This window comes from Cydia amplana, chromosome 25 (genome assembly GCF_948474715.1).
Source record: "Cydia amplana chromosome 25, ilCydAmpl1.1, whole genome shotgun sequence".
Taxonomy (NCBI): domain Eukaryota; kingdom Metazoa; phylum Arthropoda; class Insecta; order Lepidoptera; family Tortricidae; genus Cydia; species Cydia amplana.
Window position 1 is genome coordinate 3151316 of NC_086093.1, and position 21615 is coordinate 3172930.

Sequence of the window (21615 nt, forward strand, 5' to 3'; positions counted from 1 at the left end):
GGTCTCCCGGGAACCACGTTCGACCATAGAGAAATATAATACCGGTGTGTGTAAATAAAAGTGAGACTGTGACAAGGACAAACAATAATAGCGGTTTCGCTGCTACTCCTACTGAAAAGTACATAAGACTATCCCGTTTGGTCATTTCCCCCCACCCCTCATGCCTGATCCAGTTATACCAGATTCATGGCTACATCGGAAGTGGGGTTTGCAATCCGGATCGGAATTGTATGAAATTATCCGGATCCGCGGATATTCCCATACGTTTCGGATCCGTCGTGCAAACTGCAATCGGAAGCAAAAATTTCAAATTTACGCCTCGCGCCAAAAATCAGACGGCTCTGTGCTTCCCCCTATGGTTGAACTTCATGGGGAATATTACGCGAAACTCTGCATAGGGGGCGCCACTCCCACAATAAGTCAATCTAAGGGTCTACCGCAACGCAAACGAGAGTCGAAATTTTGTTATCTAACCTCTCTATCACTCTTGTCCATTCGAGTGATAAAGAGGCAGATAGCCGAGTTTCGATTTTGCGTTTCCCGGTAGGCCCTTTGTAAACAAACCGCCTTGATGTATCAATGACATATTTGATTGACTTTGAAAAATTGTCAATGCAAAAAACAGTTTAAGGTACAGTATGTAAGTATAAGTTACTCTATGGTTTACTAAAGGCGCTAGTGCTGCACTCTAGTGGCAAAACATTGCAGTAATACTTCCTTTAAAGCATAGAAGGTAGGATCCTATAGAAGTGGTATACGCGTGCCTCCGTGAGGGACAAAACATACGCAATGCGACGCTATGATTGGTCGAATTTATTTGTTGCCCACCATAATCCATACTAATTTATGGTGGGGAATAAAAAAAAAATGTGAGACTGACAAGTATAAACAATAATAGCGCTTTCGCTGCTACTCCTACTGAGAGATACATTAAGACTATCCCGTTCTGTCAGTTATCCCCACCACTCATGCCCAATCCAGTTTAATACTAGACCAGGCGTGGCTCACTCCGCAATTTCGTCGCTTTGCTACAGGTAGCAAAAAGTACATCCGTTCAGTCCCAATTTTGGGGAAATCCATAAGCCGCGCGTGGCGCTGTCGCCACCTAGCGGCCATATCTGTGCTGATCGTAACAGACGCGTTTTGTTAGAGAGTGAGTCTTCTGTACTTAGTACTATTATTTATTCTGTGACTAGACTAAGCACAAAAACAATTTCGTACATTATGGTCACGCCATTTCCTATCTCTATCGCACTTAACTCTAAAGAATATGGCCTCTTTCTCCGGTAACCAAGCAACCAAATTGACGTAACAATCTACCTGACAGACAACACAATGTTTATTTATCATGTTATTGATTAGTGAACGCTCTACTGAATACCAGGAGATAAGAACCAGTAGAACAATACCAGATAACGTGGGAACATGAGTGCAATGGCGTTCGCGCGGCGCGGCCCCTCCGGCGACAGTATGAGAGTACACGATTATTTGTACGGTGAGTCTAAACTTTAACCTTCTTCACACTAGGCGAGAATTGAGACCACAGAATAAGGGCACATTTAGACGGTGCGAGAACTCGCATGCGAGTTTCATTACATTGCGACATTTGATCGGTCTGCTGAATTGATGTCACCTCAATGGTCCGCAGTGTAACTTAAATCGTATACGAGTTCGCGCGCCGTCTAAGGGCTCATTTAGACGGCGCGCGAACTCGTATACGATGAATGAAACTCGCATGCGAGTTCTCGCACCGTCTAAATGAGCCCTAAGTAATAGTATTACTGAGACACCGGGCACGGCATTCTCCTGCCAGCTATGCGGTCGCGGCTGCCGCTCTCGCATTGAACTTACTAGTCATTTGCGGAAGTGCCGCACTCAAGAACGCGGTTTGAACCATCATTTCATTAAAGTACAGGCCAATGATGATGATGAGTCTAACTAAACTTAGATAAATAACACCCTCCTTCACACCAATTTAAACTTTCACGATTTTTACTTATTATTATTTGACGACCGATCTGGCTCTGGGTAGTGACCCTGCCTATGAAGTCGATGGTCTTGGGTTCGAATCCCGGTACGGGAATTTATTTGCGTACCTAATGAGCTGATGAGCGCAGATATTTGTTCCCCGAGTCATGGGTGTTTATGTAATACATAGATATTTAAATACATATTTGTATGTAGGTATTAATGGTATTATTGTATTATATCGTTGCACGCACAACCTAGAGTAACTACTATTATTTATTCTGTTCTGTGCCACTACACAGGCCCTCTTGAGCTTATTATATGGGGCGAAGTCAATTTATGTAAGAATGTGACAGTGGTTTTCACGCCTCCCTAGAACTAGTAGCAATTAAAAACATTGTATTATGTATACCTAGAGTTATAGGTGACACAGCTCAGTTAAGAAAGCACATCAAATATTTTATGTTGGTACTTAATTCATAAGAATTAATCAGATTTTTTATGTATGTTTTCCCATTTATTTTAATAACTTTATTTTCTTTTCCTTTTGTAAGAATTTTATATGTTTTCTGAAATAGCTACGTATTTGTATGATTCCATGTACATAATGTATATATTTTTCAATCTAATTTCTATTACACCTATTATGTGTATAATTGCATGAATTCTATAGTAATTTAAATTGTATTTCTTTTTCCTTATTTTCTCGTAATGCATGTTAATTATAAGATGTGATTTCTGAAAAGATGTGTCCCGCCGAGTTTGTTGCCGGTCCCATATTGGGATACCCTCCTCCAATTGAGGGGGGATTTAAATCTTCTCGGGGCAGAGGTGTAGGGTTGGAGCCGGTGCATGTAGCTTTATTTGACGTTCATAAGCGCATTGTAATTATGCCTACTTGAATAAACTATCTTTTATCTTATCTTATCTTATCGCTCGTATACAGGGTGGATTTTTTTTGGGTCAGTGAGGGCAGCTATCAGATCCCGTACAGCTACGCGAAATTGGTCTTAGAAGACCTTCTCTTGATGAAATTTTTTTTGGTTCCATACAAGCTTTTGATCCCAATAGGAATGGGATCGAATGGCATCAAAAAAAAAAAGTTTGTCAAAAAGGACCTTTTTCTCGCACCCTGTATGTTTTTTCCAAAATCTGTAAAATCCAATGTTCATTAATTTGAAATCGAGGGAAGGTCTTCTAAGACCGTTTTCTCGTAGCACCACGGAATCTGGTAGCTGCCCTCACTGACCCAAAAAGAAAATCCACCCTGTATATTATACGCGAGAGGCACGCAGTGCACTGAATGCGTGTTGACCTTGTTGTAGATTCGGCCTTCATCGTGTCGGGCGCCCGTGACTACGCGCGGGCCGCCTTCAAAGCTGCCATGGCGTCTGCACAAATTGTAAGTACCTAACTACCTATATCACAGATTTATATCATACCAGCGACCCGCCCCGGCTTCGCACGGGTTAACAAATTATACATAAACCTTCCTCTTGAATCACTCTTATCTATTAAAAAAACCGCATCAAAATCCGTTGCGTAGTTTTAAAGATCTAAGCATACATAGGGACAGACACAGCGGGAAGCTACTTTGTTTTATACTATGTAGTGATAAGGCCGTGGACGAGACGCAAGCGGCGCGCGGCAAATCACAGCCGTTGATCGAGCGCAAAATCGTAGTAAAGTATAAATAAATGGCATTGATTTTCCGCTCGCCGCTTGCGTTCAATCCACGGCCTTAAGGGGCCCACTGATTACCAGTCCGCCGGACGGTATCTGCCTGTCAGTTGTTCGGAACTGTCAACTCTTTGTTCTAACTGACAGGCCGATATCGTCCGGCGGACTCACAGACCTAGAATTTTCGCGCTCGCGCTTGACAGACAGCTGAAGTGTGCGAAAGGGAAGCCATCAAGTATATGAACATCCCATGAGTGCGAAAGAGTCAGACTACCAATCAATGATCTTTTATACCAAGATACGTCATACACGTCCCAAAATTGAAGCACTCACCTTGTGACAAATTGGACACTTTGTCTCAGTCTGCCTGACGCAAGCGAGAGGTGTACAACTGTACACTGGCTAATATGTTTCCCCAAATAACTTGAACTATGCACCAAAATGCCGACCTGCATTATGTTAAAATTATCAAATTATCCGCAAAAGCGCAAAAAAATTGACGACGACACATATCACTCGTAATTAAAAGTTAAAATAATCCGTTTTTCTTCGATTTATGAAATAAACCGTACGCCATTTTCTGCCGTCTGAAAGAAAGAGACAAGATTATGTTCTTGTCATCAAGAGCGACAAGGACGCACCAACTGCGCGTACATAGATTACCATATCAGACATGTCACGGTAAGTTGCATTCAGAGTTTGGTGCTTGTCGTACAAATATGTAAGATAAATACATAATACATTTCAACTTAAATATTAAGGTTTATTACTTGAACAAATTTTGTCTTGTAATTAGTACAATAATTGGCAAATTAGAGATTATTATTGGCCATATTATTGCCCGGGTCGCGTCAAATAAGAAAATAGTCTCAATGTGTACAATAATTATTCTATAGGTATTATATTCAGAAAAACAAACTAAACTTTAATTTACATAACTAAATGTGAAAACACTTAACTTCGGTAGCGACTCGCTACTCTTTCAGACGGCAGAAAATGGCGTACGGTTTATTTCATAAACCGAAGAAAAACGGATTATTTTAACTTTTAATTACGAGTGATATGTGTCGTCGTCAATTTTTTTGCGCTTTTGCGGATAATTTGATAATTTTAACATAATGCAGGTCGGCATTTTGGTGCATAGTTCAAGTTATTTGTGGAAACATATTAGCCAGTGTACAGTTGTACACCTCTCGCTTGCGTCAGGCAGACTGAGACAAAGTGTCCAATTTGTCACAAGGTGAGTGCTTCAATTTTGGGACGTGTATGACGTATCTTGGTATAAAAGATCATTGTTTCCAACACAGTAAGAGTTACATTAAGATAAGTCTGCAACGATTTTGATAGCACACGCAGTGCAAGTGTTATTTATACGTCATAATGTCGTAGAATTTTAACGTTTAAAATAACACATTTGAAAAAGTAGTTGATAAAGCAATCAAACATCGACAGATTATTAATATGTTGTAACATGACATCACTATTTTTGATCTCATACGGACAATTTACGCACACACTTGCATTTCATTTTTGGTCGCACTTTTGAAGATTGACAGTTGTTCTATACATTCTATTTCTATGGGCGGACTGGTAATCAGTGGGCCCCTTTAGACCGGCAAACGCAGTTGCAACCCCTCTGTGTTACAGGGGGCCTAGTCAAGATAACAATCGTTGATATCAAATGCCAAACGAAACTTAAATAGGGGGCGTGCATGAACTATAGGGGGCAGCACAGGAGCCGTCATATTTTTGGCGCTAGGCGTAGATCTGAAGTTTATGCTTCCGATGTAGCCCACAAGATGGCAGCCTACTAAGCACAAGAAAACGTAGGTACGAGAACGGTTGATGGCAGCACTTGTTTTGGCAATGTACATTGTTTATGTTTCCGATGCTGGCCACTACATTGCAGACTCCTCCAACGTGCACGGTCCCTATAGTATAGGCCATAATGAGTCTTAACCCTTAAATGCATGATTTTTTCTTTTTGCCAGAAATTAATATATATATCACACAATTGTTTGCCGTTCCTAGGAAAAATAGTAAAAAAAAATATATCATCGATTTTCACTGCGAAATCAGTGTTAAAAGTTGCATAGGCTAAATCATATTTTTGGAAATATGCCTATAGCTATTATTAGTAAGGGGTATAGGAAAAATCTTAACTGCCATCAGAAAGGTACACTATTTATGATGTTCCTAACTTCCCGTGATAAAGTTTGTAAATATAAAATAATTACAAACCCCGAAAAATCTGCCCAAAATCACATACTAAAAATCATCAACTTCCAGGTTTTTCCAAGTAGTAGTAAGTAGTACTAGTAAAACACTTTATTGTACAAAAATCAGAACAAAACAGGAAAAATAACATTCGTCATTAGTACAAAGGCGAACTTATCTCTCATCCGACATTTCGTCTATAAACAAATGTAATTTTTATAAATTAAAATACTGCGTAAATTTATGTAATAATTCGGAATATTTATTAGTTTTGCTATTGAAATAAAATACAGGAACAAATAGAATTTGTTAAGCCCTTAACCTGTGAGCTGTCTAATGCTTTGTAGACATTTGACAACACTATGCATTTAAGGGTTAAGTCCTGATTCATTAATTCAATTATTTTTCACAGAATATACAGCCGCTGTACAAGACCATGTTTTCGGAGCTGAAAACAGCGCCCAGTGCACAAGTCGGTGAGTAAGAAATCAATTTAAATACATTAGGTGCTAACAATACATCCGTTTTCTTACCAAAACCACAGAATAAATAATAGTACTAAGTACAGAAGACTCGTCACTCTCTAAAACGCGTCTGTTACGATCAGCACAGATATGGCTGCTAGGTGGCGACAGTGCCACGCGCGGCTTATGGCTTTCCCCAAAATTGGGGCCGGAACGGATGTACTTTTAGCTACCTGTAGCAAAGCGACGAAATTGCGGAGTGAGACACGCCTGCCTGTAGCAAAGCGACGAAATCGCGGAGTGAGCCACGCCTGCCAAAACGCGGGTTATTTCGCAGTCGACATCTAGAGTCAAGTAGCGGATTTATCAGTACTGCTACTTGACAATAGATGTCGCGACGAACGGAAACTCTTAGTGTAAGGCCCGAGTGGACGCTCGAAGCGGAGCGTTCGTCGGGGCGTGCAGCGTGGCTGTGGGCTCACTCGTGATGTGAGCAGCGTGCACTAAGGCCGCTCCTATACGCTTGCATTTGTTTAACATGCACGCCGCACGCCCCGCCCCGCTGCACGCCCGACTCGAGCGTCCACTCAGGCCTTACATTTAATGCTCAACAATTTTCATCTAATATATATAACTGTTGTAACGCTAGGTCACGCTAGGGTAGGGTCGCGGGTCAATGAAACCTCAGGTTACTTAAAAAATAACTATATTGTCCGTTCCTAACAGCACTGGGTAGATGAGCGCACTGAAAATAACACTGGCCTGACTAGGGTCCGGTAGCGGAGACTCCAAGGTGGATGTTGTAGGGACTAGCCAGCTCCACGTCAGCTAGGCGTGGCTCCAGTGAGTTCCGTGACCGCTTGTAGTACGGCAACTCCAGCCCTTACGCCGGTACGTAGGCGTCGAGTAAATGATCCTGGAAGTCCCAGAGATAAGCGTTAGGGTGCAGGCCATGTCATCTGTTTGTGCCGGTCAAGGTCCAGTGTTAAGGATTGAAGGGAAGCGCAATTACCTAGCTCAACCGGCAACTTTAAAACCTTATAACAGTATTTAGCACAGCTCTAATATACAATTAAGCACAGAAGCTACATAATGTGAACTCACCCCAGCGGGAAACACTCGACACTAAAACTAATGATATTAATATTATGCACGACACGACATGCGACGTGTCGAATAACGGAATTTTGATAAAAAGTAACACGCGCTCCCCGTTCGATGGCTCGGAGCGGTGTGAAGGCAGAGAAAACCGAATGCCGCTCGCAGGCGGCGCTCGCGCATCTTCGGAGAAGCTCGTTAGCGTTAGGGATCCGCTCTTGTCCGCGTACCGCGGCGTGCGGCGATTAAAACCTTAAGCGCTTTAAGTAAATACCGTGGTTCCGTATTAAATATTATGTTAACGCGTACACTGAGAGTGCGACGTTACAGTACTCCGCGGCAAACGGAAGGATTTGCGACTATCAACGGAAATCCGTCTTCCTAATCTGCATAGTTAGTTAACTTTAGATCTTTTATATGCCAGCAACCGATCGACTGACCAGACTCGTCACTCAGCTCGTATACTAAAGGTGATTTTTTAGCAATGATCCTGCAGGGCACGAACTTAGGTGCTAGTTTTTTGCTAAACCTTTTGTCCTTGTCACTTTGATAAAATGTTCTCTTCCAGACTAAGTCTCCTACATTAAACTCCGCAGGTTTCCTTCGTAAGTTATACGTCTGGCAGTTCCTTGAATGAGCTTGTATCAACGCCGCTTGTACTTTATCAAAAATGCTGGAAAGGACACCTAGATTTTCAGCATAAGCATCCCGGGGCTGATAGATAACACTGTCACATTTTGCATCTATATAGTGCGAACCACACGTAACCAACTCTCGACCATGCACAAGGAATGAAGAAGAATAACGCGTAACTTCATTAAAAGAGTTGTTGATAGCAAATTGAATCTGGGGTATTTGTTGGTCCCAAGTACGGTGATCCTTATCTATGAATGTCGAAATTGCAGTCGTAATTGTTTTATTATATCTTTCGACTGTATTTACATGGGGGGAATATTTAGGAGTGAAATGCACGTTAGGTACTTTATATTTATCAAGCATATTTTTCAATGTTGCACTTATAAATTGTTTTCCATTATCGAGAATAACAGTTGCAGGAATGCCATGCACTAGGAACACGTTTTCCTCCAAAATTTTAGTGATTATCGCAGCAGTAGCGCGTCGAATAGGAAACAGAAGGCAATATTTACTAAAACAGCAAGTAACTACGAATATAAATGAATTTTGTCTTTTGGACACCGGTAGCGGTCCCACTAGGTCTATGCTTATAGATTGGAAGGGCCTAGCGCATACCTTCGGCCGACCCATCTCTCCCAGCGGAGGGTGGTTTTGATGTTTATGAGCAATACAAGCGTCGCATGAGTTTACGAATTTCACTGTATCGCCATGCATACCCGGCCAATAGTATCTCAGTGCGAGCCGCTTATAGGTTTTAAAAATACCTAAATGGCCAGCAATTGGCTGTGAATGATTCTCCTCCAGTACAGAGCGTCGTAGTTCGCTCGGTACAACTTCCTTCCAATCAAACTCCACGCGCAAGGGACAGTTGCTTTTCATTAACCTAAAAAGCTTCTGATCCCTCACTATATAGTTTGGAAAAGAAGTAGGAGAATTTTGACAACCGTTGTAGATATTTAAGTACCACTGATCAGTCGACTGAGCAGCGTTGGTATTGTCCTCAATTGCAGAGATAGGGCAGGCTCGCGACAGGGCATCAGGAATTACATTTTCGGATCCCCGACGATGCTTGATTTCGAAGTTAAAAGCTGAAAGTCGCACACCCCAACGTGCAAGGCGGCCAGTAGGATTATTCAGATTCAAAAACCATTTCAGTGCAGAGTGGTCCGTGTAAACCACGAATTTTTTACCATTGTCTAGATAACAACGCCAGTGCTCAATGGCAATCAAGACAGCCAGGGCTTCTCTCTCTGTAATGCTATAATTTCGTTCAGCTGGAGAGAGCGCTTTGCTCATGTATGCCACAGGTCGTTCCACACCGTCAACCGTTTGAGTGAGCAGGCCTCCGACGCCGTAGTCACTCGCATCTGTGTGGACCTCAAAGGCCATATCATAGTTAGGGCAGGTCAGAATAGGGGCAGATATGAGGCACTCCTTCAATTTATTAAAAGCTTCGTCCGCTTCCTTTGACCAAACAAAGGGGGGAGCCTTCTTACTCGCAGAAGTTAATTGATTTAACGGACCTGCAATAGAGCTAAAACTTGGTACGAATCTACGGTACCAGGAGGCCGTACCCAAGAACCTTTGCACTTCTTTTTTATTCGTTGGAGTAGGAAAGTTGAGGATAGCCTCGACCTTCCCTGGATCTACATGAAGTCCTTTAGAGTTGACAATGTATCCCAAGTACTTTAATTCGTTACGGAAAAAGACAGACTTCGCAAAATTTATAGTTAAATTTGCCGACCGAAGTTTATTATGAACCTTTTGAAGAAGGTTTATATGACCTTGGAAGTCAGATGAGACCAGAATAATATCATCCAAAAATACAAACACTGAATTCTCGAATTCTGGGCCATAAAATAGGTGATGCATAGTTGCGGGCGCATTAGTCAACCCGAAAGGCATAGTAACAAAGCGGAAGGTTCCACGAGACGCGACATAGAAAGAAGTTTTATCACGATCTTCATCCGCTATGGGAATTTGCCAGAAGGCTTTAGATAAATCGATACTACTTAAATATTTAGCGTTTTTCAAATTGTCTAGAATTTCTGCTACGTAGGGTAGTTTATAAGCATCTTTACGTGTAATTGAGTTGAGTTTCCGACTGTCCAAACAAAATCGTAACTTCCCGTCTTTCTTTGGTGTGAGCAAGACTGGCGATGACCACGGGCTCTCACATGGTTCTACGACACCAAGTTTAATCATGTCGTCTAGTTCCTCACAGATTATACGCATCTTTTCAGGTGGTAGCCTGTAATATCGTTGTCGTATAGGCGGCGAGTCCCCAGTATCAATCCGATGATTAACCAAGTGCGTACGGCCTAACCCCGCTACTTCGGTTGATATAGATTCGAACTGTTTGATAATATCTGTCGCGGTAGCTAGCTCAGAGTCATTTAATTCATTTAAAGAGTGTAACATGACAGGATTCTCCGCAATTGCCGAAATTTGCTGGTCATTTGGTGACAAAGAAATCGATTTACAGTATTTTGGAAGGAGGTTGAACTTAGTCCAAAAATCTGCCCCTAGTAACAGAGGACTAGTGACCGTAGGTATAGCATACGCTTTAATAATGTGAAATTGGCCTTCAAATGTCACTGGAAGGTTTATGTAACCTACAGTTTCCAACTTGTGATTGCCGGCAGATACAAACGACTTAGAATCGTTGGTATCCCAGAAAGCCAGGCCAGTAGAAGCGGCCAAGTCTAAGTGTGAGTTATTTCCAAGTACCGTGATCCACGAACCCGAATCTAATAATCCACATAAGGACTGATCCCCCACTTCCACAGTTGCATAAGGGCGCACATCACCTGATGGCTTTTTATCGAAGATTGTTGCAATGGAATAGCTCGAGAAATAAATTTTGATAGTTTTTAACCACTCTTGCCAGTCCTCGTAATCGAATTTGGCAATATTATTGCAACAACCTTCCGCCTCTAGTTTTTTGGAGCTTTAGTAGATTGGCAGTTAGGACAGTTGGGGAACGTATAATCTTTTAGACCACATTTGAAACATATCGGATAACGCTCCTGTTTACAGTCCTTCAGTGAGTGCTCAGCACTGCGACAGCGGGGACAAAATCGAGCCTTTGCAGTTGAAGTGCCTGGTCTTGACTCGATAGCCGCCACCGGTGTAAAGTTGCTGTTAGATTTATACTCGCGGTCATAAGAATTGTGGAAATTTTTACGCTCAGAAGGGCCGTAGTTATTTTTAAAATATGGTGCTTTTGACTCAAACCTAGTGTAGGCCAGGTCTGGAGCCAAAGTAGTGTTGGTAGATCTAGGTGGCTCGCGAAATTGAGATGAAAGGCATTGGATTTTTTCAAAATTAAGACACATTTTGCGAAGTGTTGCAATAGAATCGATACCGTTTATATAAGCTGCCAACACCGGGGAATAGCACGGTCTTATGTTGTGTAGCAAAATATGTAATTTTTCTTGTTCCGTAATCGGCGTTGTCAACCGCGAGAATAATTCAGACATAATCGCTAAGTAAATAGTGATATTCTCGTGTTCCCCTTGCGTTCTGCTACGAATTTCCGTCATAAGTCTATAGTCGTAATCGAAAGGGCTAAAGTCCGAAACGAGTTGTACAATTAAGTCATCCCAACTCGTGACGGAATCACGCATGCCGCGGTACCAGTGCAGGGCATTACCTGTAAATATTTCTGAAGCGTACATCAACAATTTCACAGAGGATAGATTCCTTGCGGTTTTGTACTCGTTTATTCTTTGTACAAATGCATGGACGCAACTTCTACCATCGTATTTCATTTTAAAATCGCTAAACTTCGTGTGGTCGCATTGTACTGTGACCACAGACGGTCCTTCTAGTGAAGTCGATTGTTGAGCACAGTTGGTGTACTCAGATGTAATTAGCACTTTGAGCAGGTTGACTAATTTTAAATTGGTTAATTTTCTTAGATAATGTGTTAAATTCCTTTTGTATCGCTTTAGTCACCAAAGCTTGAGAAGTGTCAGTGTTATCTATTCGTCTCAAACGATGATAAATATGGTTATGTAATGCAGTTGTACGTTGAAATAAATTATTATCAAATTTATCCTCAAGCGAGGTAATTTTTGAAGCAAGCTCATTCAAGGATATACGCACGCCATCACAGTCCTCCTTAGCCTCAATACCAGAATCGAGAACGTCATCATTTGGAACTAACAAAACCAGTTTAGTTATCTGTTTTCGCAATCCTAACACGTTTAATGCTGGCTCACCGCCCCTAATGAGCACTTCATAAGTTAATTCGTTCTTATTTAGCATGAAATATTTGATGGGGTGAGTTTCCATTTTGTTTCATAATTAAGAGCAGATTATTAAATAGAGAAGCAGAACTAATCCCAATACACACTACTTTTACACTAATAGAAGTGGGTAAATTACAACGATGGTTTATACCAACTAAAAATGAATGGAGTTACAATAATATTATACTGTGCTATATAAGATTTACACGAGAAACAATTGAGTTAAATTACGATTCGGTTTTATGAACTACGCTAAGGAATGAATAATTAGCATGCAAAATCAAAAGATATTCAAATGCAAACTGTTACGTAAGCTTACCCTTACAATAATTACTCAGTTAAATTAAATAGGTATTCGTTAAACTGTCCGATTACTCTCAATTTCACAATACACTGGTTTGCCAATTATCTATACACCACCTAATTTCTTAAATTTGGCATTTATACGCAACAGTTCACAATAATTGATTAAAATTAGTTGATTAAGTACTTACATAAGCATGAATAAAAAACAAAGTGGGTAGAACGTACCAGTTTGCTGCCGTAGAACCTCCTCGTTCACAATGTTGCGTCAGCCAGGTTGAGAACTAGATAGATAGACCTGATGCCACCCAGTACCATTGGAACAAGACAACCACGAATAGGCGGCCAGTGTAACGCTAGGTCACGCTAGGGTAGGGTCGCGGGTCAATGAAACCTCAGGTTACTTAAAAAATAACTATATTGTCCGTTCCTAACAGCACTGGGTAGATGAGCGCACTGAAAATAACACTGGCCTGACTAGGGTCCGGTAGCGGAGACTCCAAGGTGGATGTTGTAGGGACTAGGCAGCTCCACGTCAGCTAGGCGTGGCTCCAGTGAGTTCCGTGACCGCTTGTAGTACGGCAACTCCAGCCCTTACGCCGGTACGTAGGCGTCGAGTAAATGATCCTGGAAGTCCCAGAGATAAGCGTTAGGGTGCAGGCCATGTCATCTGTTTGTGCCGGTCAAGGTCCAGTGTTAAGGATTGAAGGGAAGCGCAATTACCTAGCTCAACCGGCAACTTTAAAACCTTATAACAGTATTTAGCACAGCTCTAATATACAATTAAGAACAGAAGCTACATAATGTGAACTCACCCCAGCGGGAAACACTCGACACTAAAACTAATGATATTAATATTATGCACGACACGACATGCGACGTGTCGAATAACGGAATTTTGATAAAAAGTAACACGCGCTCCCCGTTCGATGGCTCGGAGCGGTGTGAAGGCAGAGAAAACCGAATGCCGCTCGCAGGCGGCGCTCGCGCATCTTCGGAGAAGCTCGTTAGCGTTAGGGATCCGCTCTTGTCCGCGTACCGCGGCGTGCGGCGATTAAAACCTTAAGCGCTTTAAGTAAATACCGTGGTTCCGTATTAAATATTATGTTAACGCGTACACTGAGAGTGCGACGTTACACTGTATTAACCGGAACCCTATTTTCAACTCCTTCTACTGTAATATTAGTTGTAAATTGTTGAGCAATACACTTTTCGCTTGCCCAGCTACAATAAATATGTTCTAAAAATAAAACTTTTGACCTAATATGCTTTTGACTAAAACTTAATAATTTAGTGGGAGGTAAACGATGTGTTTTGTTGGGACCTCGGAATAAAACAAAAAAAAGATACAATGCAGGTATCTATTTATAATCAATTAATCATGCACGAAATTATAGACTTATTTTAAAATAAAACTAGACACAGTACGTACTGTACTAAAATAACTAAGAATAACAAAACATAAAATTAGTGACATACCTACGCCATAGAGTACAGTCGCCAGCGGATATATCGGAGCGGCCAAGGTGTTCAGAAATATCTGAACACACACTAACACCTTGACAATAAGACCGTGTTCAGATATTTGTGAGCACCTTGGTCGCTCCGATATATCCGATGGTGACTGTACCTACGCAAAGAAAAACATGTAACTCCGTATGAATTATCTTTAAATTGTACATAGGCATGATTTATTTGAGTAATAATGTAACATTCAGACACAATTGTACATAGAGTTAGACCAAGAAAAGTCTGCAGCGCTTTTGATAGCCGACGCAGTGCAAGTGTTGTTTATACGCCTTAATGATAATTTCATAGAGGTTTGACGTTTAAAATAACACTTGCACTGCGTTGGCTATCAAAAACGCTGCAGACTTTTCTGGGTCTAACTCTATTATTGTTTATGAATATAATGAAAAAAATATTTAAATTAAATTCTATTGGTATTTAGTTTTTTAAAGTTAGATAGTAAAGGACATTAAATAATTAAAAAGCACTTTTTAATTACTAAACTTAAAAGAGTGACCATCAGTAGATAGAACTATTTTGGATTGTCATTATCAATAGGATTTTTCTTTGTCATTTCGAGATGTGGCATAACTATTAATAATATCATCTGGAAACCTCAGTATTTTCTGAAAGAGTCTTTTCATCAATTTAGGCTCATTGTTCTGACAGCCAAATTCTACAAGAGTATCAAATGTCTCCGGCGTGACAGATTCAATCAGTTTATCAATGCAAAGAGTTACCAGATTGTCCATCAAACAACGTTTTGCCAGCAGCAGAAGCGGTTCTAGCCCTTCCTCGGGAATGGTGCCCAAGTACATATAGTCCTTCAGGTGCTGAAGAGTCTGTGCCGTCTCTCCGGGCATCTTGATGCTGTCTTGCTCAGTTTCCTTCCACTGTCCTTGGAGCATGGTCCTGAACATCTGGCTATGAACAAATAGTATGCTCTTGTGCACCGGCACAGTGCCATCTGTTGCCTGCAGGTTAAAGTCCATTGACTTTGTATCTTTGTAAAGTTCTTTAGTTGATAATGTTATGCTAGTAGGCATTATTACATGTACAGCAATGATTACTTCTATGGTATATAAGTCTACTTTGGTGTTATTTTGACTGATATAAGTATCAGGAGTTTTTTTTGTTATAGGGACTTCTACCGAAGCATCAGAACAAAAAAAATGTTGAATAGCTTTCTCATAAGTCATGTCGACTGAAACAACATCCTTAGCATTTTCAGTCTTCTTAATTACCATGTAGAATCCAACATTATTAGAATCAATATATCTAGATTTAACTGTAATTACAGCCAAGTCATCAACAGTTATATGCTCAGACTCAAATTCACATGTATGGCCGCTAAATTTTATAACTGTAAAGATTATCTTCACAGCCGGACCACACAGTTGCGTCTTCACAATACTGTGGGAGAAAATAATTATTAATATTTATTATTATTTCAGTTTTGTAGCTCATGAAGTTATATATATAAGAGGGCCTAAATGTTTAATTTATTAAAATACCAGGAAATTATGACTGTTCTATGAACATGTTCATTTCTTATTATGTTGTTAATTTTTACCAAGGCAAGTACTTTTGTGCTTTCTTATCCTGTCCTAGAAAAAAGGCATTTTATTTGTTGCTTGTTTTCTAAACTACTTTTTAGTTCTTCTATAGTTCGTTTTTTTAGCATTAGAAAGAACTTGAAAGAAGGTAAGCGATTTTGACATGTCTTTTAATTGAAAAACACTTTTTAAAAATCAATAACTATTACTTATGAAAGCAGAAGACTATAAAAGATCGTATTAGATTCATAATTGTTACATATTTAGCGTAACTTATTTTTAAAATGTGTTTTTCATTTAAAAGACACATCAAGATTGTTTACCTTATTTCTAATGCTAATAAAAACGAACTATAGGCAAGCTCGGTTCTCCATACAAACGTAGTCACGCTCTCATTTTAAAAAAGGACTAGCTAGATTGCTCTGAAACTTTGTACTTACAATAGTATAAGGTATATCTATGCCAGTAATTAGTTTATGTAGCTTCAGATAGCAAATTTTGTTTTTGCTCAATTTCGTTTTATAATCTGGAGCTACTGAAACTAATTACAGAACATGTAACTCATGTCATTGTATGTGCAAAGTTTCATTACAATCCAACACGTAGTCTTAAAATGAGAATTGAGAACGAAACTCCGTTTCTATGGGAAGGTGAGATTCGGCCGAGCTTGCTGCGAACTCTTATATTTTAGCAAATGTTATATATTTATTTAACGGAAATTTATTTACCATTTACACACATTAGACATGATGAAACTCAAATGTTACGAGTAATGTGTAACTTTCACAAAATACACCGCCAGTAGCCACGCCTTGACTTGACTTGACAGATGGATGAGATGGAATGGAATTTATGGAATGAAGTTTCAAGTTACAATGTTTCAATTCCAATCCAACATGGTTTCAACCGCCGGAAGTCATGAGGAAGTCCTGGAAGTCCCAATTCGTCTGGCAACACAGTATTTTATGGGCTCTACAGGTGTCGCGATGGATGGCTCGTCAGATTACCTAGTGCGATTTATCACAACAACAGAGTGATGGTTCCTCTACACCAGCGGTTCTCAATCTTTTTTTTTGACGGAACCCTTTTGGAAAGCGAAATACTTGATGGAACCCTACAATAAAACAATAGTTTTTAGAAGTGTATTTTTTTATTAATAAGCATAATAATTATGCTTATTTTATTATTCTAAATCATTCTAAATTCTTGCCGAACCCCTGCAGGGGTATCGCGGAACCCTAGGGTTCCGCGAAACACACTTTGAGAATGGCTGCTCTACACGATGGCCCAACATATTGGTCCAATATATTGGGCCAACGTGTAGAGAGGGTAGTGGTTGGCTTATGGCGCGGCGAATGGCGATGGGATGGCCGCGGTGTCGGTTTTTCGGCACACATCAAAGGTAGTGGGCCAGCGATGGCGGTACGCATCTACACGTGGCCCAATCCACAGTGCGTGCTCGAACGCGGTCGAGTGTGGACGTTTGTGCTCAGTATCAATTTACAGTTTTTTTTATTAAAAATGACGAGTACGTGGCCTCATTATGGAAGTAATGAAGGAATAGGAAATTTACACAGATAGTAGATTTCCAATTTAAATAAATAAATATAACTATACATACTTATAGTTAAATAAATGAATATTAGATACATATCTAACTATACATAGTAAGTACCTACATTGCACAATTTCGCTCAGGACGACTTCGACATTTTCCTAAACTTGGCACTTTCCTATCTTGTCTCTTTTTTAACTTGCCATTTTCTTACCTGGTCTCTTTCCCAAACTTGTCTCTATCTTAACTGGTCTACCCTCTGGACGACACGCCATTTTCAAAAATTGACGCTTTCCTAACTCGTCTCTTTTTTAACTCGCCATTTTCTGATTTTATCTAAGGTATCGCATTGGAGCGAAAAAACTAGCAACTAAACAAAAAATACGAGTACCTACATATACTTATTGCACCTGTGACTGAACACGAATGCATAAAGTTTGATGTGCCTAAACTACATGCACCTGAGGACCAAAACTAGTTTTTTTTATTTTTTCAAGTTGGTCCAAGTGCGCCGAGATTTGGCATGGCGGGAGATAGAGGCCTCTAGATTCCTATGAAAAAATTTTTTTTTTTGAAAAAAGCTAAGATGGCGGAAATAATGGCCATTAATTTTTATTTTGTATGGCAACTTTTAAACGGTGCGAGATGGGTGGGGGGGTGCTCGCGAGGGTGTCAAGGCATGAGGGTTAAATAAACTTGGCCACTGAAGTGCCAACTTTTGCTGTTGGTGTGGTGAAAAGATTATTGTAGGGCTAAAACAGCCAAGTTATAAATGAGGCGAGTTAGGAAGGGGACATGTTTAAGAAAGAGACCAAGTAAGAAAATGGCAAATCAAAAAAGAGACGAGTTAGGAAAGAGACAAGTTTGGGAAAGAGACCAGGTAAGAAAATGGCAAGTTAAAAAGAGACGAGTTAGGAAAGAGACAAGTTTGGGAAAGAGACCAGGTAAGAAAATGGCAAGTTAAAAAAGAGACAAGATAGGAAAGTGCCAAGTTTAGGAAAATGTCGAAGTCGTCCTGAGCGTTTTATAGTATCATAGATAAAACTACAATTTCATATTAAACATAAAATATAAAATCAGGATGGGCCTTCCTTCTAAATAAACAACATAGTAGGTAGGTAAGTACTTCATTCATTAGTATTATTCTTCGATCAACACGGAAGGGATGCGGCATTCGCACTATTTCCCCTCTGCCTAGGTACACGATCAACTGATCTAGCGCGGGTAATAAAACTAGTTGCGCTCGGATTTTTAACTAGACCGAGTCCAGACGCGCGAGTGAATACAGCAGCAGAAAAAATGCCTAATTGCTCGGTTTTTTGTTGTAAAAAGAGGTCGGGGACATCAAATTTACAAAAAGAAGGTGTTACATTTCAAATGTAATATTTTTTTTACATGTCATACGTTTAATTACATTTAAACACAATTATTATATTTTAGTCTCATGTAATTGCTGGATTTATCGATTTTGCTCGCCCAGTACAAATTGCGGATCGGTCGAGCGACAAATCCAACTTCTCATCTCTCAGAAAACAATAAAATTCTTTGACGAAAATGTGCTAGTGTGCGTGTTGTGACACTTGTGATTCGTCCGTACACAAAAACAGATCGAGGTGTGTGTTCATAACCGAACACAAGTTATATTTATATTAAAACTCTTTAGGTTTTTTTACTGTACTCTTGTCTATGATAGGAAACAATGGAATAGAAACAGTAGAAGAGATTGAGTTGTCATGATATAAAAATGTAAGTTTTGGTGGAGCTGAAATAAATTTATTTTAATACAAGTTGCAGTGAGTTGTTTTGAATGTGGGACACGGCCAGGACCAGGGCCCCTTTAAATTGTCTCGCACATAAAATTGGTCCTTCAAACTGTTTTAAGAAGATTGCATTTTGCAAATAAAGATGAAAAGTTTAAAATCAAGACCTACATCAACGATGATGAATTTTTAGTAGCTGTTCTTCTTCTCAAGAGAACGACTTCATTCTTAAACAAGACAAGAACGAGCATTTCGTCTGCTCAGAACGTCGTGATTTTCAACAGAGCCAGTTCGTGCGGCGACATCAGGCGGTTTCTGTGTTGGTGTATAGTTTCTAATAGTTTCCGTCGCGGTGAGGCGACCTGCGGCGAACAGTCTTCGGACGAGCTGCTAGCACCTGCTAGTATCCGAACGCGACGGGTCAACGACAGCAGAACTGTCACCGGTCACCGGCGTCTTGTGTTGTTTGTTGTGTTGTGGTGGACGTAAATCTTGTTTATTTAATATAGTTAATAGTTAGCATAACAATAGAAAGCTGGAAGATTGTCATACAAGTGTTCTGCACAAGTTCGCAAACTTATTTAGGTTCAAAATGGCTCAGCTAAAGGAATTAAAGGCCAATCGGGGATATGTAAAAGGGGCGATTAGTAGGTTAGAAACATTTTGTACCTCAAACGAATTCGCGACAGCAACACTTGAAGTGCTTGCTCAAAAAAAGGAAAGGGTGCTTAAAGCATTTAATGATTACGAAGCGTACAATAGAGCAATCCTTGCTATTGAGGCTGAGGATGGTGAGTCGTATGAATTGTACGAATCTAAATGCGATTTGTGTATCGCCACGTTAAATACGCGTCTACATCCTGCGGAACCACCTGCGGCACAGACTACTCCATCGACATCTTCCGGACTAGAAGCAGGTAAATTTAAAAAACTTCCGTGCATTAATATTAAAACTTTTGATGGCCAGAGTGTGATGGACTATCACCCATTTATAAATATGTTCAAAGCTGTCATTGATATGGATGCAAAATTGAGCTCCTGTGAAAAACTGTACTATTTACGGTCGTTTTTGGCAGGAGGAGCTTTAGATTTGATAAAGCATTTAATGCTTACAAATGGAAACTATGAGGTAGCCTTAAAACTCATTGACGATAGGTACAACAACATACCAAAAATTATAAATTTTCATGTCAACAGTATTATTGACATGCCAGTTTTGACAAAATGTACAGCTTCTGGGCTGCGTTCCATAGTGTCAACTGTAAATATGCATCTTGCAGCATTAAGAAACTTGAATGAAAAAGTTGAGTTCTGGGATACTATATTGGTCAATATTTTGTCTAGGAAGATTGATTCCTACACTTATCGTGGATTTCATCTTGAGCGTGATATGAAAGAGGTTCCTAACTTGTGTGAATTGCTTACTTTCCTAGAAAAAAGAGCAATTGCGTTGGAAGCCACAATGACGGAAGAGCCGAAGAAGCCGGTGAAATCTGTTGTGAGTGCAGCAGCCGCCACTGGAGTCTCATGTAAGTATTGCCAAGATTCTCATAAAATATATGAATGCGCCAAGTTTAAGTTGCTCCCGTATAAGGAGCGATGTGAGTTTGTTGATGCAAACAATTTGTGTAAATTGTGTCTCAATGGTCATCGAGGTAGATGTTTAATGAGATTGAAATGTGCAACTTGTCATGAATTACACAACACTCTGTTGCATTCGCCAAACAAAGGTAAGGTAGCTAATGTTTCCTTGGCTGATGAGCCCTCTCAGAATGTAAATAATAAAAGCAAATCAAATGATGGTTGCTTGCCTACCGACTCATCCATAAATGTGAGTTTGTCTGCTAGGCCTCGGAATGCAAGTGTATTGCTTCCGTCTATAATTGTGAAGTTGAAGAAAAAGGATGGTACCTTTACTCATGCTAGAGCACTTCTAGACTCTTGCTCGCAGATACATTTTGCCACTGAAAAACTAATTGAGGAAGTAGGTATTTCTACATATGATACTGATGAGGTAGTCACTGGTGTGTGTGAAAGAGACAATAATATTGTGCGAAAGGCTGATTTAGTTATTTACTCTACCGTGGGTGATTTTAAAGTTGATGTGTCATGCTGTGTGACAAGGAAGATTACTTGTGCCCTTCCGCAGCAAACATTTGACACGTCTCAGTTTGATATTCCATCCTATGCCCAGTTGGCTGATGAGAAGTTCAATGAATCAAATGAGAATTCACTATTATTAGGTGCCGACGTCTTTTTCCAGGCGTTCCAGTATGTGTGCCGGCAGCTGACACCTGTGGGTCCATATTTGGTGAAGACGAGGTTCGGTCATATTGTAGGCGGGGCGCTGCCCTTCCCTGCTAGCAAGAAGTCTATAAGTAACTATTGTGTTACATCTAAAGGTAATCCTATTGATTTTAATGTAGCTAGGGATGATTTCCAACCACCTTCCCCATGTGTTAAACAAAGTGAGGTTTGCTTGCTGTCAAACGATTGTCAACCTTCTGAAGACATTGTTGATATAATGTCCAAATTTTGGGATTGTGAAAAAGTACCTGACATCATTAGGGAAACCGGTACAGAGGTTGAGCAGGCGGAACAGATTTTTCAGGA

General features: G+C 40.2%; 2 protein-coding genes across 2 annotated transcripts in view; one reads left to right on the forward strand and one right to left on the reverse strand.

Annotated features, from left to right (window-relative positions):
* The first annotated feature begins 1395 nt into the window (after nt 1–1395).
* Nucleotides 1396–21615, forward strand: part of LOC134659887 (cilia- and flagella-associated protein 91-like) — a 52341-nt gene continuing 32121 nt past the window's right edge. Inside the window, exons 1-3 of the mRNA XM_063515595.1 lie at nt 1396–1495; nt 3294–3370; nt 6278–6341. Of these exons, the coding sequence (XP_063371665.1) occupies nt 1426–1495; nt 3294–3370; nt 6278–6341 (211 nt within the window). The 5' untranslated portion in view covers nt 1396–1425. The remainder of the gene's footprint in view (nt 1496–3293; nt 3371–6277; nt 6342–21615) is intronic.
* On the reverse strand, nt 14683–16480 carry LOC134659833 (uncharacterized). Its single transcript, XM_063515541.1, has 2 exons — nt 16425–16480; nt 14683–15544 (listed from the first exon to the last, which is right to left on the reverse strand). The coding sequence occupies exons 1-2, from the start codon at nt 16433–16435 to the stop codon at nt 14683–14685; spliced, it is 873 nt and encodes a 290-aa protein (XP_063371611.1). The 5' UTR covers nt 16436–16480.